Raw genomic sequence first — 22,789 nt, 5'->3', positions numbered from 1 at the left:
CTTGTGCAGGTCTACAATCTTGTCCCTTGACAGCTCTTTGGTCTTGCCCTTGGTGGTGAGGTATGAATGGAAGAAAAAGATTCTATGGACGGGTGTCTTTTTATACACATAACGAGTTGTCATTCGGAGCACCTTCTTAAATTGACAGGACTAATCTGTGTAGCACATAGCCAGTCTGTGGGAACCAAAATTATTGTTGGTTGGTAGGGAATCAAATACTTCCTTTTACTCACTGAACTGCAACTCCATTTAGAGCATGTGTATCATGTGTTTTTTTCTGGAATTTTGGTTGATATTATGTCTATATCATTTAAAATACACCTATGATAAAAATTATAGACCCTTCATTTCTTTTTAAGGGGATCAAATATATATTTTTGCCACTGTAAATGTGTGAGTTAACACTTTATACCAACACACAGATTTAAATGGGTTGCTTAGTTTTAAAGCTGAGGTTTTTGTTGTATACATTTTGCAAATACATGTAAATTACGGTCCCTAAAGCTGACCATAGGGACCGGATGAATTTCGATCAATGTGTTCATGTTTGACAGAAGTAATTCGTTAAATGGAAAACTTTTGTTGATAAGCTGCCAGCCTGAGCTTTCTTTACTTTGATTTGCATTCCTGCAACTGTAAAAGAGTATGTCCCTTTCTCCTGCAACATAAAGTAGAACTCCAACAGGGAGAAAGAGATTCCCATTTATTGGCTGGGGCAGGTGAGTGAGAACTCACCTGTTGGAGTAACCAAAAAATATGTTATTGGGTGACTTTATCAGTAATGTTCACACATAACTGAAATAGAACTCTTCATTCAAATGACCTATTTTAAGTGCTGGATAGTGTTGTATGATTGGCCTTCATATGTGCTCATCAAGCATTACATATTGCTTATTATGGCTGAAGAGTCTGGAGCAATGTACGGCATGTATAGCACTCACTCATGCCTGTATTTGGTCACAGAAATTTTCCAGCCCACTAGACTCATTCCAAATCTTTTTGATGGTGCAAATTCTACTACAAAGGTGTCTGCACGGACTCGTCTTCTATGCTGAAGCAGAATAAACACAAGTATGTATCCGCAGAGAGAACACACTTAGACCCTGTCGTTTAAAAACTGCAGAGTCCTGTGAAGTCATTCAGGAAGGCTTCTGCTTTAACATTCCTTTACCATGACTCTTCTGCTCTCTAAGAAGCCTGACATGCAATCTGTCCGCAGACCTCACCTCAGACTGTAATATGTTCTGCCCATCAGCAGCTCTGTCTAGTGTGACTAGGTGTTCAGTTACATAAACTCTCTCCCCTAAACTAAGCAGAACACAAATCAAAGACCTCATTTAAAAACAGGATATTATTTTAATACTGGGAGCTGCTCAGATCATTGAATTTACCAAAGCAAAGGAGTTTTACTACTTTCCCTGTAGACTAAAGCTCGCTAGTATAAGTTTGTTCGAAATTCTTCATTTTTGTAACGTATGTTCAATTGTCTGATTGTTAGTAGGGTCAAATTGACCATTGTTTTTGACAGTACTGACAAGGAAATTCTAAGGAGACGAATGGAAATGTTTTCTTAAATTTACAAAATTCTATTTGTAAATGTGGTTTTTGTTTGAGAAAAATTGCACATATTGTGAAGCACATGTTGTAGGCCGAAAAAAACCTTAAAAATATCTGGAATTCCATTCAAGTAGAAGGTCTGGATGAAATTTTAAGGGACAAATAAAAAGGTAAATTAATGGCCTGTAATTTTAATTGGCACCAAGAATACAAACCACTGAAATAAAATTCACAATATGTATTATTACAATTTCTTAAGAGACAATGGTCTGCATCATATTAAAAGGCAACAACAGAAAATGTACATAGATTCAAAACCACTAAATTATTTATTTATATATATATATATATATATATATATAGTACAGCACATCTTCAGTGCTTAAACTGTACAAAAAAAAACAAAAACCCAATGTGTTTTAACTCAAAAGTTGTACATCTTCTTTAGGGGGTTGGTTCATACATAGAATTACTCAGCATAACTCCAAAGTCAAGTTAGGGACCTTGGTTTGTAAGCCCCTTGAGGGTTAGGGACTGGTGTGAATATACAATATATGTAAGGCGCAGCATAAATTGATGGTGCTATATAAGTACCTGTAATAAATAAATATGGTGTAGGATGAATTCCTTTACCAGGGGAGGTACCATGACAGCGTTCAGCATAGCACAAAGGATGCAATAAACTCCCCACAGAATGACGCAGCAAATCACCTTACAAAAGTCTCAATCAAAAAGTATCAAAACAAGTAGCAAAGAAGTCCTCCCCAAATGGCAAGATGTAATATTAAGGGCTACAATGGAGTTAACCCAAATGGTCTCAAGAAGGGTGGATCAGAATTCCAAAAAAGGGGGAAGAAAGGACAGATCCTGCAATTATAGCCACATCACCACATCAATGGGGATCCAGAATCCAATAGCTTTATATTTAATTATTTCATCCTTTGTGCTATATTGGACGGTTTCATGTGACCGCCCCTGGTAAAGGCATCCATCCTACTTAATGTTATGCTGAGTAATTCTATATATCGTATCACTATACCAACTGCCTAAAGAAGACTTACAACGTTTGAGTTGAAACGCATTTGGGTTTTTGTACACACTAAGCATTGAAGATGTGCTGCACTTTATATATGGTGGTTTTGAATATATGTACATTATCTGTTGTTGCCTTTTACTATGTTGCAGGGTATTGTATCTTTTAGGAAATTGTATTAAAAAATATTGTGAATTTTAATTCAGTTGTTTGTATTTTTGGTGCCAATTAAAAATCTCAAGTCACTAATTTACCATTTTGATATGACTATTTAGGAATGTGGCACCTTGAAATTTCTTTGGGTCTAATTAACCCTATAACTTATTTAAGGAACAAAATTAGTTGATTAGGTGATGGCAAGATCAATTGCTCTTACAAATGATTTTTGAGAATTTCTGTACAGACTTTCAAACAAAATTCTACTGGTGTATGGGCAGCCTTAAAGTATGGTTGGTGGCTACTTTTTTTTTTTTCCCTTTATTTTGACCTGATGACCCTGTCAGTAACACATTTCCTGTCCAGTGTGACAACACTTACTCAGTGTTCTTTATTGATGTATGGAGGAACAGCTTTGCCAGCCTAGGACAGGAAGTGTGCTGCTGCTACTACACCTGTTTAAAGTGTTGCCTATAGATTATTATTATTTCAGGTACTTATATAGCGCCGTCAGTTTACGCAGCGCTTTACATATGAATTGTACATTCACATTAGTCCCTAACCCTCAAGGGGTGTACAATCTAAGGTCCCTAACTTCCATTCATACATACACATACTAAAGTCAATTTAGACAGGAGCCAATTAACCTACCAGCATGTCTTTGGAGTGTGGGAGGAAACCGGAGTACCCGGAGGAAACCCATGCAAGCACAGGGAGAACATGCAAACTCCAGGCAGGTGGTGCCGTGGTTGGGATTTGAACCAGATAGTTTAATGTACACCACATTTTTGTTATTTTACAGCTTTATTTCAAAATGGATTAAATTAATTTTTTTCCTCATTCTACAAACAATACCCCATAATGACAACATGAAAGAAGTTTGTTTTGAAATCTTTGCAATTTATTATAATTAAAAAATAAAAAAAAACACATGTATATAAATATTCACAGCCTTTACTCAATCCTTTGTTGAAGCACCTTTAGCACCAGTTTCTCCCATTCTTCTTTGCAGTACCTCTCAAGTTCCATCAGGTTGGATGGGGACCGTCGGTGCACAGACATTTTCAGATCTCTCCAGAGATGTTCAAACGGGTTCAAGTCTGGGTTCTGGCTGGGCCACTCCAGGACTTTCACAGAGTTGGCCCGTAGCCACTCCTTTGTTATGTGGGCTGTGTGCTTAGGGTCGTTGTCCTGTTGAAAGATGAACCGTCACCTCATTCTAAGGTCCAGAGCGCTCTGAAATAGGTTTTCATCAAGGATGTCTCTGTACATTGCTGCATTCATCTTTCCTTCGATTCTGACTAGTCTCCCAGTTCTTGCTGCTGAAAAACATCCCCACAGCATGATGCTGCCACAATCAGGCTTCACTGTAGGGATGGTACTGGCCAGGTGTTGAGCGGTGCCTGGTTTCCTTCAGACATGACGCTTGGCATTCAGGCCAAAGAGTGCAATCTTTGTTTCATCAGACCAGAGATTTTTGTTTCTCATGGTCTGAGAGTCCCTCAGGTGCCTTTTGGCAAACTCCAGGTGGGCTGCCATTTGCCTTTTACTGAGGAGTGGCTTCCATTTGACCACTCTACCATACAGGCCTGATTGGTGGAGTGCTGCAGAGATGGTTGTTCTTCTGAAAGGTTCTCCTTTCTCCACAGAGAAAGGCTGGATCTCTTTCAGAGTGACCCTCGGGTGCTTGGTTACCTCCCTGGCTAAGGCCCTTCTCCCTCGCTCATTTTGGCCAGGCAGCTAGGAAGGTTTCTGGTGGTTCCAAACTTCTTCCATTTACAGATGATGGAGGCCACTGTGCTTGTTGGGACCTTCAATGCTGCAGACATTTTTCTGTACTCTTTCCCAGATCTGTACCTTGATACAATCCTGTCTCGGAGGTCTACGGAAAATTCCTTGGACTTCATGGCTTGGTTTGTGCTCTGACATGCACTGTAACTGTGGGACCTTATATGGACAGGTTTATGCCTTTCCTAATCATGTCCAATCAACTGAATTTCCCACATGTGGACTCCAATCAAGTTGTGGAAACATCTCAAGGATGATCAGTGGGAACAGGATGCACCAGAGCTCAATTCTGAGTGTCATGGCAAAGGCTGTGAATACTTATGTACATGTGTTTTTTTTTCCATTTTCTATTTTTAATAAATTGCAAAGATTTCAAAACAAACTTCTTTCACATTGTCATTATGGAGTATTGTTTATAGAATGTTGAGGAAAAAAACGAATTTAATCAATTTTGGAATAAGATTGTAACATAACAAAATGTGGCAAAAGTTAAGGGCTGTGAATACTTTCTGGATGCACTGTATGTTGCCATTTCTCAGGTGTGCTCAATTTAAAGCACAACATATAACTTATCTATTTACTCGGTGTAACATTATCTTTTATATTTTACCCAAAAAGGTGGGTATTATATTGTAATTGTGTGCACTAAAATTCATAAATTAAAATCGTATTTTCTCATGAAAAAGTTGTGTTGGATAAACCATTGTGCAAATGCCATATGATATTAAAAATAGCAACAACTACCATTTTGCTATCTAGGGCCTTTGTTTTAAAAAAAAAATATGATGTTTATGGTTTCTAAGTACTTAGCAAAAAATGTAGTTTTTACATGTATGTAAGGACTGTCAGAATCGGTCCAGTCTTGAAGAGGAACAGGTCAAAAGGGAGCAGATAGGAGAAGTTAATTGTTGTGGTTTACAAACCCAATCGTTTAAATCCCACATAAGCTTGAACATGATAATATTCTTTCAAATGTAATGTTCAATCTTTTTAAACCTATGGAATTTATCAAAAAATACCTAATCCTGACATGAAGTTCCTTGTTAAGGCATTTCCTGTTATAGGGTGACAAGTCTCTGCTTCTGTCTCCCTGTTGCTCTTCTACTTTGGCACCTTGACATATGCATTTCTGGTGCAGTCTAGAAGTGTTATGCTACCTCTCATTGGATAGGGATATTCTGTAATCACAGATTGAATGTCACCTAGTTAGGGATAAAGTTGCAGTTAAAATACATTGTTTTACTTTCCAAAGAGTTTGAAATTCTGCCTTTAATCCTGTATTCCAGACAGTATTGAATAATAAATTTAAAGGGATACACTGCTTTATGTTGTCTTTTATTTATAATATTCTTCAACAGTGTGATCATGCTAATGTACTGTGAGCTGTAGGTAGAATCTATTTTTTAGCAAGGTTCATCAAGAGCCTGAAAATTATTCCATAGGTTCCTCAGGGGTAAAAAAGGTTAGCAAATTACAGTTACTTCTTGTAGTCAGCTAGTGCTGCAACAATGACACCTGTAGGCTCTAAGAAAGCACTACAGTTTTGAGAAAGGCTAAAGTTATTATATACATATACCAAATGCAAAGGACAAGACAGAAAGCAATGTAATGTGCCTGGAGCAGTGATGTCCAACAAGCATCCCATACACTGGATGTGGCTCTCAAAATTTTATTAGGTGGCTTCACTGTGTCTGTTTTTTTCAGTAATATCTGGCATGCAGCCTCCAGCTATAACAATGTATCTTGACTGCAAATATCTGTCCTGTAACATGTTAAATGATTATTTATACCAAAATTATGTTTTTATTTTTAGGAGACCTTGTCAGACAGTGATGATATCAATACTACATTACTAGTTTATTTCTTTGGACGAGGAGGACGGGAAAAGCTGCAGTATTCTAATTTCTACAGGTAGGTTTTCTCCATAGTTTAACATACTAGAGGTATGATGAGCTCTTTATTTGTTGCCTGTAATCCAAAGAAATGGGGAACACATTTAGATACCTTTCACACTGATGTGGTGCTCTTTGACTGTGCCGCAGGTGTAGTGCTGTGTACCTGTGAGTTTGGTGCAGGTTAGCTGTGCTTTCCCATAGAGTTCTGTTGTGCCCCATGGTTTTAATGCGCTTTCTGAAAAGGTAACAAAAGTCCTACATGTGGGATAAATTATCAAGCGCATGAGATAAGCTAGGTGACAAATGAGGAAGCAATTATGTATTAACTATCCAGCAGCAAACCTGACCATCAATCCTTTTACTGGAATGGATATAATAATTTAAAATGTATCTAATCCACGAACACCTAGGGCCCGTTCCCACTTCCCGTACACTAAATACTCTGTTTTAATGTGCTGGCAGTTTTTTGGCTGCAGTGAGCCTCAGTGAGGGGGCAGTGTGATGTGCATTTCATATCACACTGTTTACTTTTTTTCTTTTTTTTTCCCCCACCTTTATTTAAAAGTGCACAAAGTGACACTTCATGTCTCCACATAGCAGTGCAGTGCGTTATGCGGTGCCTTCCTGGGTACTGTGTTAAAATGTGACATGTCTGCATTTTACCGTAGCTTACTCGCTTACTGCAGGGGAATATTTCTGGTGCATGTGTTTTTAAATGACTGTGATGAATGCACTACCAGTGAACCTTGAGTGGTTATCAGGGTTCAGAAAGGGATTGTAAAACAATACCTTTGTAGGTCGCTTTCAAGGAATAAATGCTTCACTAAGCTACCTAATAAAATTATATGAAATGTGTCCAAACATTTTTTTTTTTGTGTGTGTTTTCCAAACATTAGGGAAAGATTAGAACACCGGTCATGTTGTCAATGTTATCCTTTATTCAAATAAACCAACAGGCATCACGGCCCAATGTTTTGGGAACATGCAGGATCCCTTTTCATGCCTTCAAAAAGAAACCCTGCAAGGTCCTGAAATGTTGGCCTGAGATGCCTGTTGCTTTATGTGAATAAAGGACCAGATCATCACTATACCCAGGTGTGCTGGTGAAAATCTTATTTTCCTCTGATTGCATGGTAGGACCATATAACAGTTCACTACTGCACCCTAAACAAACTCTGGGCCTGTAAGGAGTGCAACAAGTTTGCAAATATAATGGCAAATCCAAAAAGTTTGAGTTGAAACCAAAACAAGAGGTTTTAATAAGTCTTCCAATGTGTTCAAATGACAACAAGAATTCCCCTGTGTAGAGATTTCTTCTGACATCCTGTTGCCTTTATGGACAGTAGTGATAAGCTCAGGCGTATTCAGATCCTGGTTTGAACATACCTCACCTCTCCTGCCAGGAAGCTGTCATTGCACACTGCCAATCAAAAGCAGCTGAGGCATTCCCCATCACGCAGCTGCTTGTATACAAAGGGAAGGTATATATGGAGCTGCAAGGTGAATGCTTTTGACTGGTGGTGTTCAATGTCTGCTTCGTAGCAAGATAGCTGAGGTGGGTTTGAACTAGGTCCACTAATGGACCACAGCCAAAAACAAATTAATGTCTGTTTTTGGAGAGTCGTCATTATATAACATAGTGACTGCTTTGACTCTGTCAAAACTTCGACTTTAAATGTACAATTCCTTGAATTAAAATTATGATGGAATTCCTTTATGATTTTGAACTTTTGGATTTTTTTTTGCTTTGACCTCTGTAACTGCAAACAAAGGCTTCTGTACCAAATATTAACACTGATTTTCTCAGGTGTTCAAATACTTATGTTCAGCAGTGCAAGACAAATTCTTTAAAAATCATACAATGTGATTTCCTGAATTTTGTTTTTTAAATTCTGTCTCTCAGAGTGGGAATGCACCTATAATGTGAATTTCAGACCCCTCCATGATTTCTAAGTGGGAGAACTTGCAAAATTGCAGGGTGTTCAAATACTTCTGTTCCTCACTGTATATTGGGAAAGCACACAGTACTGTTACACCATCACTTACACCGATCTCTCTGATATTTTCTGGCTGAAATGTAGGCTGTGCTTCATGTCTAATATAGCACTTACTGTATATTGCCTCCCTCATAAACTGTAAAGGGCTTTCTATAGGCTTTCTAAAGGGCTGCTATACTGCAGGCTGACAGGGGAGTTTGCCGTGAAGAAATGATCAGGGATAATGTAGCCATGCAGTAAAGAGGACTCTATATACAGGATTTCCTAGGACCTAGGAGTGGAAAGCTAGCGTGTCCCGTCTCATTCATGTACATCTGGATCTCTCAAAGAGTGGTTTCCAGCCGACATCCCGTGCCTCAAATAGAACATTGGTGTGGGTGTTTGATCTGCCCCTCCCCACTGTTTGTACTGGAGATGATGGATTGGATTTTTAGAAGCACACATTATTTCACAAAGGGAAATCTCTACCTTGGTGGGAAAGGCAGAAGTCATCCAGATCTGTCATATGTGTTTACTGAGACGTTGTCTGTTCTGTCAGGATCGCGAACTCTCTTGGACCGATATCTATTTACTTTTAGATGGAGCTGTCATTTTTATAGAGCCGTTTGAGTGGACCCACATGAGAGCTCTTACCAGTTGAGATAACATACGCTGACAGGTCTGCAGAGCTCTATACACAGCCAGACAACACCTGTCTGCTGTACAGAGAAAAAACTCTTTACACATGAAGGAGACACCTGTCAGACATAGCACACACTGCGTGAGGAAAGACTGGCCAGGTTTAGGTAGTTCTTTCCTATTTGCTTTAATCTCTTAGACAGCTGGCCTCATCTAAGAGTCTGTAGCAACCAATCAGATTCCAGGTATCTGGCTGCTAGGGAGGACCACTTTCATTTCAGACACTTAGCAAATACCTTTATACACAATATAGTGTAATCTTTTATATCCTTCATTTGTACTATTTAGAGAAGACAGAGAAAACATTTTCTTTACAATTAGTGCCTATCCATAAAAACTTACAATACCAATTCCAAAAAAGTTGGGAAGCTGTGTTAAATCTGCATAGAAACCAAATGGAATGATTTGCACATTTCATAAATCCATATTTTATTCACAATAGAAAATAGAAACATATCAAATGTTTAAACTGAGAAAATGTACATTTTTAGAAAATAATAAGGTAATTTTGAAATTAATGGCAGCAACAGGTCTCAAAAAAGTTGGGACAGGGCAACAAAAAGCTGGCAAAGTAAGAGGTACTAAAAAGGAAGAGCTGGAAGAACATTTAGCAACTAATTAGATTAATTGACAAAAAGTTAGTAATATGACTGGGAATAAAAAGAGCATGTTAGAGAGTCAGAGTGTCTCAGAAGTAAAGATGGGCAGAGATTAAAAAATCTGTGAAAAGCTGCATTTAAACATTGTTGAACAATTTTAGAATAATGTTCCTCAATGTAAAGGTGCAAATACTTTAAATCTATCATCATCTACAGTACATAAAATCAAACGTTTCAGAGAATCTGAAGAAATCTCGGCCAAAATGCAGTATTGGCTACCACAGTGTAGCATCTCCTCTTCTTTTAACAACACTCTGTAAATGTATGGGAACTGAGGAGACCAGCTGATGGAGTTTTGGAAGATGAATGTTGTCCCATTCATGCCTGATATAGGATTCTAACTGCTCAACAGTCCTGGGTCTTTTTTGTTGTATTTTTCATTTCAAGATGCACCAAATATTTTCAATTGGTGAAAGGTCTCTACTGCAAGCAGACAATTTAAGCACATAGACTCTTCTACTACGAAGCCATGATGTTGTCATAGATGCAGTATGTGGGTTAGCATTGTCCTGCTAAAATATGCAAGGCATTACCTGATAAAGAGCATATGCTGCTTTAAAAATCTCATTCTATCTTTCAGCATTAATTGAACCTTTCTAGATGTGCAAGCTGTCCATTTCATATGCACTAATGCACCCCCATACCTAGGGAAGTGATGACACCAGGATGCAGAAGGCAAGCCAGCAGAGGCAGTGTGATGCTCTAGGCCAGACTTTTTTAACCAGAGTGCCCAAAGGCTTCTTCAGGGGTGCCTTGGCAAAATGTCTAACAATTGTCCAAAACTTGTATACAAGCCAGCGGGTGGAGCAAGCCTGCCTTTTGGTTACACAAAGCCACGACTTTTCATTGTGCACCATTATGACCTTCTAGTCACCGGTGTCCTGACAACCAATGAGATTGTCAGTTAAGGAGGATGTGGTTTTCCTGCACAGCATCCTTGTTTGACCCTCTTCTGCCCCTCTGTCAGTTCTGGGGTCACATTAGCTTGGTGATGGAGAAAAACTGAGGGAAAAGAGAAGCATTGGAATACTAGTCAATACCAGTGTGCAAAAGTGTGTTTGATTTGGAAGCATAAATCACCTCTAACATTGGATGTCCTATGTGTGTGGATGTTTCCGCATTGTAATAAACTATTCTAATAGTTTTGTATATTTTAGAATGGGGTACCTTGGGACTGTCCATAATTTTAGAGGGTGTCTTGACTGAAAAAAGGTTGAAAAATACTGCTTTAGGCAATGTTCTGCTGGAAAACCTTGGGGCCTGCCATTCATGTGGATGTTATTTGACGTCTACCACCTACTGTACCTAAACATTGTTACTCACCGAGTATACCCCTTCATGGAAATTGTATTTCCTGATGGCAGCGTCCTCTTTTAGAAGGAAAATTCGCCCTGCTACACTGCAAAAATGGTTCAAGAATTTTTTGAGGAATACAGCAATGAGTTTGATGTGTTGATTTGGCCTCCAGATTCTCCAGATCTAAAAACAATTAGTGACTACTGAATACAATGATTTTCGGCTTCCCAAATCCAGGCTGAACCCAGACCTGGTGGCAGAGTGATTTCCTACCCAACATGAAAACTTTAGTTCCAGCCTAAGGGAGGCAGTGATCCCAGAAGCACAGCGTTGATAGGTAAGTAATCCATTGCCATCAATGTCCTCCCATAGAGACACATGTTCCCCCACCTATTTTTACCAAGCACCAATATCCGCCCTCCCCCTTCGCAGAGCATCAGCATCCCCCTCCCTGCACAGACTATCAGTGCCCCTTCACCTTTAACTATACAGAATACAGGTGCCCCCCCCCCCCTTTTTTGCTCCAATGAACACTTGTGCCCCCTATTCCCACTTAGTGCCAGTGCCACCTTTTCCCTCCAGAGCACCAATACCTCCCTCTCCAAGCCCCATTGCCCGCCCTTTCCCCCAGGAGGCCATTTTTCCTCCCCACGACCATCACTGCTGAGCATTTTCATCCTCTCACTGACCACTAATACCAGGCAATTTTTTTTATCCCATTCACTGCTGACACCAGCATTTTTTGCTCCTGCTGACCACCAATACCTGATATTTCTCCACCCCTTGACCACCAACATTGGCCTTGTTTTCCTGCACCTTTCAATACCTGACAATGTTTTCTTCCACTATGCACCAGCACTGGCCATTTTTTCATCATGTTAACCTGAGACTCCAACTATATTTTGCTCCTGCTGACCAGCAATAAAAGCAGTACATACTACTGGCTGATGCACGGCATTGTGTTTTACCTAACAAAGTGCTTACCACTGTACATTACACACTGCAGTGTGTCTGTGAAACTCTTACTTGTGGTATAGTAGTTCAGGAGTATTTTTTTACGTACTCTGGCATATGTGTGCAGCGTGTACTCTGAGTAGGCTTAGATTTGGATTTAACCATGATGCTTCAGGCCACTCCCAATTTCCAGCGCAATGTAGGCACTCCTACTTATTGCCAATGAGTGTACCACGTGTTTTACCCTCTTCCTCAATTTCTGTTGTTGAAAGGTATCTATAACCTGGTGGTATCATTCCTTTACTGAGCTTACATTCATAACAATTTTAATATATTAATACAAGTGTGTTGCCAGTATCTCCTGTTCTATGAACCCATTCTAGCTTTGACCACAAGTCGAGATAAGAGAGGCATTGTACTACACAGAATTCTGTAACAAGAGGCCGTAGTTCCACCTAGAAGTTTTGTGGGAAACCTGATCAATAGTGGCAGCATTGGATTATATACTATATTGCCAAAAGTATTGGGACGCCTGCCTTTACACACACATGAACTTTAATGGCATCCCAGTCTTAGTCCATAGGGTTCAGTATTGAGTTGGCCCACCCTTTGCAGCTACAGCAGCTTCAACTCTTCTGGGAAGGGTGTCCACAAGGTTTAGGACTGTGTCTATGGGAATGTTTGACCATTATTCCAGAAGCAAATTTGTGTGGTCCGACACTGATGTCAGACGAGAAAGCCTGGCTCTCAGTCTCCGCTCTAATTCATCCCAAAGGTGTTCTAACGGTTGAGATCAGTACTCTTTGTGGACCAGTCAAGTTCCTCCACCCCACTTCGAAGCCTACCACTTTGTGGCTGAGTTGCTGTTGTTCCCAGTTGCTTCCACTTTATTATAATATCACTAACAGCTGACCGTGGAATATTTAGTAGCTAGGAAATTTCAAAGATGGACTTACTGCACAGGTGGCAACCTATTACAGTACCACGCTTCAATTCACTGAGCTCCTGAGAGCGACCCATTCTTTCACAAATGTTTGTAGAAATAGTCTGCATGCCTAGGTGCTTGATTTAATACACCTGAGGTTGCAACACCTGCATCCAGTGCTTTGGAGGGGTGTCCCAATACTTTTGGCAATATAGTGTATATAATATTAAAGAAGATTAAACCTCTAAGAATAACCTAGGTGACAGTGGTTTATAAATAATCCCTGACTGATCATGCTTGTTGCTTGGACTTGCTCTCCAAACAGAATAAAATGTGTTTTCCAGTTTCCAGCGAACATTCGCTTATCCCGTGATCAGGTCCAGAAGTTGGGCCGCAAATGCTAGGCATAGTTTATTTAATACCAAAAAGCTGTGGACCTGAGAAACATTTAATTGCATCTCTCTGACAGATTGGGGTTCTTTGTTCCTGCAGAACTCCCTGTGACTTGTGAGGGTGTCGGCACACAGCTGCCTGCAGGGCGCAGGACCTCATACATCACAAGCTGTGAGCATGGAGTTTATCAGCCGAGCTTGTGGTGCGTATATGAATAATTCATTTAATCAGCTATTTCAGGCCAATATTCCTATGCATGCAGGCCAGTTTTAGTCATATTCAATAAATATTTGACTCTTGTCATTTCTCATTATTTATAAAATGTCAGCAGTCATTACCCAGCATTCTTGACAAAAGAACCTCTAATTCCTCTGGCGTTATATTATATTACACTGCATTCCCTTTGTATTATTGCACAGTCTGTTCTAGTTAGGTAACACACTTGTTGTCATGAGTGAAGCAAAGTACCCTGAAACAGGAAAGTTTTACTTTTTTTTAGGTAACTACACAAAGCAGAATATCTACACGAGACACCTATGATGGAAACTACACTTTTGACTCCTGGGTTGTATACTGGGTCTGGGACCGTGAATTCATCAACCGTGAATCTGAAAAGGTTCAGCTGAACTGTGAATGTTGGATGTGACCCAGCAGTTAAAGCTCTACTCCAGTTACATTATTTTTTAATTAAAGAAGCATTAGACCATCCTTCTCTCTTTCCCTTCTCATTCTGTTATAGGGATGAGGACCAGAGGGACAAGAACCAATAGAAAATCTATCTTGTGGGTACAGAGACAACAGAACACGTTAAGTTTAGAACCTCCGTTAGGGTTTTGTTATTCTCTGTACCAAAAGCGTAACTCTGTGTGAAAGTGCCCCATAGCATAACCCTTAAGGGGCCCCCTACTTACTCTACATCTCAAAGTCTCTAGTTATGCAGAATACTTTGCTTTTGTGCCATTTTTTTAACCACTTGCCTACTGGGCACTTATACCCCCTTCCTGCCCAGGCTTTCAGTGCTGTTGCACTTTGAATGACAATTGCGCGGTCTTGCAACACTGTATCCATATGAAATTTGTATAATTTTTTCACACAAATAGAGCTTTCTTTTGGTGGTATTTAATCACCACTGGGTGTTTTATTTTTTGCGCAATAAACAAAAAAATAGCAAAAAATTTGAAAAAAAAGGTTTTCTTTGTTTCTATTATAAAATGCTGCAAACAGGTAATTTTCTCCTTCACTGATGTGCATTGATGAGGCGGCACTGATAGGCAGAACTGATGGGCATTGATGAGGTGGCACAGATGGGCAGCACTGATGGGTACTAATAGGAGGCACTGATAGGCGGCCTTGATGGGCACAGGTGGGTGGCACTGATGGGCACAGGTGGGTGGCACTCATGGGCACAGGTGGGTGGCACTGATGGGTACAGGTGGGCAGCACTGATGGGCGGTTTAATTTTGCTCTAGTCTAAGAGGATGCAGGACCCCTGACCTCTGTCTGGACAGTGCTGATTGGCCCTGTGCTGATCACATGCACCCTCCCAAGAAAAAAAAAACCTCTAGCAATACACACCAAACTGAGCATGTGCAGAGTGACTCCACACAATATGTCTTATCAGGAGATAAGAGGGGGACATTGGAAGAAGGGGAGGATCAGAAAAGTCAGAATCAAACAGCGTTTTTACACAATGCAGAGGATTAACCCCTTCCACAGTGAGTATAACAAGCATGCTTTACTGCATATACAGACTGATTTTACTATTGTAGCTTTAGTAACACTTTAACCACTTGCCTACAGGGCATTTATACCCCATTCCTGCCCAGGCCAATTTTCAGCTTTCAGTGCTGTCGCGCTTTGAATGACAATTGCGTGGTCATGCAACGTTGTACTCATATGACATTTTTATAATTTTTTTGAGATAGAGCTTTCTTTTGGTGGTATTTATTCACCTCTGGGTTTTTTTTTGTTTTGCTAAACAAACCAAAAACAACTGAAAATTTGGAAAAAATAAGTTTTTCCTTTTTTTCTGTTATAAAATTTTGTAAATAAATGATTTTTCTCCTTCACTGATATGCGCTAAGGAGGCTGCATTGATGGGCATTGATGGGCATTGACAGGCATCACTGGTGCGCACTGAAAGGCAGCACTTATATATGGCACTGTTAGGTGGCACTGACTGGCACTGTTAGGTGGCACTGACTGGCACTGAAGGGCAGCTCAGATGGGCACTGATATGTGACATGGATGTGCACTGGTAGGCACTAATATATGGCACTGATGGGCACTGGCAGGTGGCATTGATGGGCAATGACAGGTGGCATTGATGGACACTGACAGGTGGCACTGATGGGGCTTCACTGATCATCAAGGCACACTGATCATGAGTGTATATGTCCCCTCTGAGTAATACTGATTACCAGCTCTCCTCTCCTCACGAGCTGTCAGCGTGACAGCTCCTGAGGAGAGGAATGCCGATAACTGGCATTTCCTTATTTACTTTCGATCAGCTGTGATTGGACACAGCTGGTCACATGACAGAGCTGACATCATCGGCTCTTTCCGTTGATCGGTGATCCGCTGTGTCCCAGGGACACAGCACACCACCGATCGCTGCGCGGTTAGAGTGGGAGGACGTCATATGACATCCTCCCAGAACGAGAGAACCACCTTGCACCCATCATTTCCTTATATGGTGGGCGGGAGGCGGTTAAAGAGGTGGCGATCTACCTGAACACCATGGGAGAAGTCAAAGATCAACGGGCACAGTGTTGCCTCCTCACACTTGATTTAAACCTCTAATTGCCATACTGCCATGTTGCAATCGAGTACATGACACAGCAATCATGGGTTTAAATCAAGTGGTGAGGAGGCAAAATATTGTAAAGCTGGGAGATGCTGAAACCCTGCAGTTGAGTCGCAGTTTTACAACCCCCAACCCCTACCCCCATTAGCTGCTGAGGCAGCAGCCAAAGATATACAAATACCGCAGCAGAAATTAAACCCCCGTTGCTTTTGGTGGGTGCTACTGCCTTCAAATTGTAACCTATTCAAGTAAATGAGGCCACTCTGCAAGCTCCCCACAACTACAAGCTTCAGTGGAGTCCAAGGGGTTAAAGCAGGTGGTGAGAAAGCAACACAACGCTGCCTGTTTTAACCCCTTGTTTGCTGTACTGCACATGGTTGCAGGGCACTTGCAGAGCGGCCTCATTCACTTGAATGGGTCATGCTTGGCAGGTTCTACAACCACCAACCATGACAAGGGCGTGTAACTCCTGCTGTGGCTACAACATGTGTACACCCCCCTGGCCACTGTAGCTAAAGGGGGTGTGTTTGGGGTGGGGGTGGTAAAAACACATCTTAACTATGGGGTTTGTCCACTCCCCTAACTGCAAATGTAAATTAACCTTTACTATTCTGAGCCCCCTATAAGTCCGCTTTCACACTGATGTGCTGCGTTTTACCTGCACCGCTAGTGCAGCGCAGTGCATCTGTGATTTTCTTGGGTTAGCTGCGCTTTGCCATAGACTTCTATTATATCCTGCAGGTGTGAAAGTGCACCAATACTCCTGCAATCAGAAAGTGCACCAAACTCGCAAGATATATTTGAAGTCTATGGTTAAGCTCAGCAAACCCACAGGAAAGCTGCAGGTACACTGCAGCGTAGCATTGTGAAAGAAGCCCTGTACTATTATGCCCAGTGTATTGCTTCACACTGACCTGAACATTTTTTCTTTCCTGCTGTTGGTATCACTCCACATGGGACAAGAGCCAGCACTCCAGAGGAGGCATTGGCTTGCTCCCTACCACAGCTCCAACTTTACAAGTAGTTCCTCTGCATTACACTCTGATGCTCTGGGATGGCGGGTCAGGAAGCCCGGACTGCGATCTACCAGCCATCTGGTCACATTCTACTGGTTGCCGACCCCCCAATCTAAAGTATTTGCGTTTGCTATTTCTACCTGTCTAAATTACTATGCATTCAGATGATGATGCTTACAAGCACATCCATTGCTTATTATGGCTATAGCCATGCTCTGTGCTGTACCTCCTTATGTTGGTGACACCTGCCCCCTTCATTACTTATATTGTCACAGGGATAAAAAAAATGGGGGAAATTCTCCAAATGTAACCAGACCGGTTCTTCAAAACTGCTTCAGTTACAATGAGTGTCGCAAACATCCCCCCAGCATTTATAGCCAGATGGCTAACTTGTTCACCTTAATTTAATCACCATGTATCAAGGCAGATGTAGATTGTCCAAGATGGGAAAGGTATGAAAGTTTAGAACTCCAGAAGCTGAAAAACTTCTTACAGAACAATCCAGTTGAATTAACTTCTACCAATAATTTGTAATGCTTTTTCACGCCATTGATAATAAGAGACAAAATAGAAGTGTGGGGGGGGGGTTAGGAAGTCATGGGGCATATTTTAGGAGATATGGGGGCAGTATTTATTTATTTCAGGTACTTATATAGCGCTGTCAATTTCCGCAACACTTTTACATATATATTGTACATTCACATCAGTCCCTAACCCTCAAGGGGCGTACAATCTAAGGTCCCTAACTTACATTCATACATACACATACTAGGGCCAATTTAGACAGGAGCCATTTAACCTACCAGCATGTCTTTGGAGTGTGGGAGGAAACCCACGCAGGCACAGGGAGAACATGCAAACTCCAGACAGGAAGTGCTGTGGCTGGGATTCGCACCAACGACCCTAGTACTTCCAGGCGGAAGTGCTAACCATTTAGCCACTGTGCTGCCCATATAGAAAGGTTTTGTAAGTGGCCCAATCAGTTTCTCTTTCTGACAATTATTCACTTATATGAGAGGTTTGTCTAACCCACACAAGTTGGAAAGTTAGATCAGCTGGCTGACTCCTCATGTCCATGGGTAACCTTAAGTGAAATCAACTTAAAAGAAATGCAGGGACCTAGGTGTGCTTTAGCAAGTCCTGAACCCAGGGAGCCCTTTACATTATCTGTTAAAATAGTGCCAATTTTGCCTGCTTTTTGATCTTTAGCCTCTGTCTACACCAAGTGTTTTTCTGACGATTTTGAAGCGTTTTTTTTTTTTTCTTCACACACGTGTTTTGAAGTGTTTTTAAACAAGTATGTAAACTCGAGCATTTTTATTTGGGCAAATGGAAAGCAGTATAATCTGTAACATTATATGTGTACATGCATTATGACTCCCAGTCTGGGTACAGCTGCTTCCAGATGCCCTCGGATGGATTTCTACCTCTTGTTTTTGTAAGGTGTATCTAGAGTTGTAAGTTTGGGGTGTGCCTGAACCTTATGGATAAATGCCCTCGCATCCAGAATACCAAGGCCTTGCTCTTCCAATTTTATTTTCCTAGCTTGACCTCCTGGGTGGGAGGAGAAGAGGAAAGAGCAAAGAGAAGATAAAAGGAGAAGAGTTGTTCAGGTGTAAAAATGCTCCAGCTCTATAAAAAGCTCATGTATCTTTACAAGATACTGAGCATAGAGATGTGAACAGCCACAAAAGAAAATGAGATCTTTGATGTTGAGCATTGTCGCTTCTAGAATGTGCGGCAAACCGCTCAGGTGTAAATGAGGGCTTAGTTTTGATCCATAAATACAATGGAAGTCCTTGTTGACCAATAGTAACACGAGGAAGGCAAGAGGAACTAGTTTAGCTGTGTAAGCAAAAGATGCCTTTTCTAAATCACACATCATACCATTATAATTTCCTCTAGGAAAAAGGACAGGCCGTCAATACCTTCTCTCTATTCCATACATACATTTTTTTCTCATCCATTGAGGGACACTGGAAGTTTTTAAATCTTTGGGTTATAGTGCCACCAACACTAACAACAAAAAAAAACAAACTGTTGGCCATCACAGGATAACCCTGCCCACAAGCAAGTCTTGTGTCCTCATGACAGTGGAGGTATTTTCTTTACATCTGCTGTTCTCTGTTAATTTGAAAGATTTTTCTACTATCAACAGCTGCTGGTAGATTCATGCTGGATATCTTAAATCCTGGAAGTCTGCCAGTCAGCCAATACACACAGGTTTTCCCAGTTTATACTGGTGTTTTCTGTGACAGCCCTGAGGTTCCCTAGTCCTTTACAGCTATTGATAGATTCTGGCTGGATATGAAAACCCTGGAAAGCTCCCCAGTTAGCCAAGTAGCTCAGGTTTGCCGTGCATCTGTATTGGTATTCTCTGTGATGTATTGCAGTCAGCTGTGACTGTTCAAGTTTACACAGGACTCCACTACTCTGGTCAGGCCAGTATGTATAGAGATTCCTGGTAGAGAAATTGGTTCAGAGCTGAGGCTGCTTTCCTGTCCTAATCTCTGCAGTTCACTGTAAGTGCCTAGCAGGCTTCTGTTGGGTTAAGGTTTCCTCTGATGCTGACACAGTACAGTATGTGCTTTTACTACAGAAGTAACTGTCGCTGACTGTTCCGTGGAGCTTCAGCACTTTTCCTTTATACACAATTGAAGAGAGCACATTAGTTTCAAGAGTGTATTATAGGATGTGCAGGAAATGTATACAAAATCTTAATGAAAATAATTTTATCAAGGCGTGTTTGTTTCAAAAACCTGTCTTGTATTGTATAGTCTGTAAATATGCTGTATATACATAGTGTAAGGGGGATTGGCTCAACCAGTAGTGGCAGCGATAGACCATACATGAGACAGGGACAACTAGGAACAGTCCAAGCTGGTGTGTCCTGCACAAGACAGCAAACAAATAGCTTCAATGCAGGAGGGCTTTGTACAGAAATTCCCTTGCATTAAAAAAAAAGCATCTCATCTGAAACAAAACTCAGGTTAGTTCCTGATAAGCTGGGGGCCACCTAAGGTGTTCCTCAAAACAAACGGGCAGTACTTGTATTTATTTAGTGTTCTTTCAGCCCTCAGGGTTTTCAACCAGCATCAGGCTCCCAAGCAGAGAGCCATGAGTAAATCTCAAAATAAGTGAGCGCTTAAAACAGCTAATATAAAATCAATTAATAAATAAAATGAGATAAGAAAATAGCAGCTGAACACCAAAAAGGTACCATATGAACCTTCTCAATAATCAAAAATGCATACAAGGGAGAGGTGCAGCGCTAGCTGAATAAATATACACTTATATACTTGATAAATATACACTAATATAAATCAATAAAAGTGCTAATAGAGTGCAAAACGGTGACTAAATGATGAGTATAGTCCATAGCGTGCTCAAGATCCAAGAGAGTCCTTAAAGAGCTCCAATCCCTGGATTCGTGGATGAGGTGATAAAGGTAAAAATTGCACACTCACCAGATACGCAATTCAAATGCGCATTCAAAGCTGACAATTCCAGGGTCCTCATATGGATCTGGTCAGATCTGGTCACAAAAGGCCCTCCGCCACCTGGTAGTGTATTCCACACATAGAAGAAAAGGCCGCTCTGCAGATGTAAAGGACTCCATACAATGGATAGAGAGCCATGAGCATCAGTCAGCTCACCCATATGAATCATGTGCACAGCTGTGGCTAATATTGAGGTCTATAAAACATAGAGTAGGTGCAGCGCTGAGATATACGATATGAATATGAAATAAAGTGCAATATACAACATAAAGTGTTACATCAATAAAAAACAATTGCCAATGATAAATAATAAAGTGCCAATAGTGCTATTGGTGATCACAAGTAAAATAAAATAGGCAAATGTGCTTATGTACTACTTATGTACTTAAGTCAAATAGGTGATCAAGTGGATAAAATCTGAGGAGAAAGACTCAAAGGTGGCTATAGTGCTATTGAAGTGAAAAGTCCAGAATAATGGACGTGAGGATCCTTTGTAAGATCTCAGGATAGGTGGTCCAAGCTCCTATCTCCAAATTTATAGGTGGTGTATCTGGTAATAGAAAAACTGCGCACTCACCAGATGCGCAGTTTCACACTGTTCCTTTTTGTCTTCCCTTCCGCATGCTTCAGTAGGTTTCTGCTCCCTCCCAGGAGTCTAACCATTCACAGAGCCATTAAAAGAGAACGTTAGATGTGCTGTTACCCACGGAAGATCCAGAGGGGAACCGTGAACAGGCTGTGCATACCTTAAAGAGGATCTGGCTGACCTGTTGAGACAGTTGTGTTCTCAAATGCGCAATGAAATTGCGCATCTGGTGAGTGCGCAGTTTTTCTATTACCAGATACACCACCTATGAATATGGAGATAGGAGCTTGAACCACCTATCCTGAGATCTTACAAAGGATCCTCACGTCCATTATTCTGGACTTCAATAGCACTATAGCCACCTTTGAGTGGCTCTCCTCAGATTTTATCCACTTGATCACCTATTGGACTTAAGTACATAAGTAGTACATCAGCACATTTGCCTATTTTATTTTATTTTACATGATTTTACTTGTGATCACCAATAGCACTATTGGCACTTTATTATTTATCATTGGCAATTGTTTTTGATTGATGTAACACTTTATGGTGTATATTGCACTTTATTTCATATTCATATTGTATATCTCAGCGCTGCACCTACTCCGTTTTATAGATCTAGGAGGTTTTTTTGGTGTCTTTTTGGTGTTACAGCAGCTTTATTGTAGCGCTCACTTGGCCTTTCTTGTTTCTTAATAATGAGGTCTGGATACCAAGTAAGATGTGGACCAAGGAATGGTAGCTTCATCCCACCCAAATCTCTATAAAGCCTCTGGACTCCAGGAGCAAGGACAAAGCTTATTAAGATTCAGAGAAAAATCTGTTTTTTCTACAAATCAGCTGTAAACGTTGGAGACCCTCACCATGTGTATGTGAGAAACCTAGGAGACACACTCACACACACACACACAGACACACACACTCTTCTTGCTTGGTATTGCTGCACAGTGTTTCACCTGCCCTTGATCTATCCATTAAATACATGTGTCTCTACTATGGGGGCTCTCAACATTTGTAGATTTAGGAACTGCAGAATATCGGGGTGCCGTGAAAGAGGCTCTGCAGCTTACACATGTATTTGCAAATGTGTGCTAACTAAACCCCTGTTTTTAACGCATACTGTTAGACGGGCTAATTGGTTTGTTTGCAAGCTACTTGGTAAGTTGCGCAGAGAATATTTCTCTTGTATTGTTTGACATGCGCTGCCCTTCCATGTGCTGCTTGCTGTGAAGGCCAGTTATAGACTGGGACAGTGGCCATTTCTTGTACTGTTGACTTGTTGCTGAGAGGGTGCACTGGACACCTTAGCTGCCATTGTGCTACATGCTGGGTGTTCAGCGCACTCCTGTACCTTTAAGGAGGGGTGGGCTCCCTCAGATTCACCTGCCCTCAGTCTATCCATTAAATACATGTGCCTCTACTGTGGGGGCTCTCAACATTTTTATGTGGCCAATTGATTTTACCTCAGCAGTCATTCATTGAGGATACTGACTATGCTCCCTGATATTCCTCTAGCCCAGGGGTGGGCAAACTTTTTGACTTGAGGGCCG

At 40.9% G+C, this 22,789-nt stretch overlaps 1 protein-coding gene across 3 annotated transcripts in view; it reads left to right on the top strand.

The window, feature by feature from the left end:
• Positions 1 to 22,789, top strand: part of MICU2 (mitochondrial calcium uptake 2) — a 421,733-nt gene that overhangs the window by 375,714 nt on the left and 23,230 nt on the right. For all 3 annotated transcript variants that reach the window (XM_089685800.1, XM_089685798.1, XM_089685797.1), the window contains one exon: positions 6,348 to 6,445. In XM_089685800.1, the coding sequence (XP_089541926.1) occupies positions 6,348 to 6,445 (98 nt within the window). The remainder of the gene's footprint in view (positions 1 to 6,347; positions 6,446 to 22,789) is intronic.

Source organism: Staurois parvus, unplaced genomic scaffold (genome assembly GCF_062004578.1).
Source record: "Staurois parvus isolate SC_StPar_1 unplaced genomic scaffold, SC_StPar_1.0 ptg000387l, whole genome shotgun sequence".
In the NCBI taxonomy this organism is placed as follows: Eukaryota; Metazoa; Chordata; class Amphibia; order Anura; family Ranidae; genus Staurois; species Staurois parvus.
This window is presented reverse-complemented; position numbering and strand designations above follow the sequence as displayed.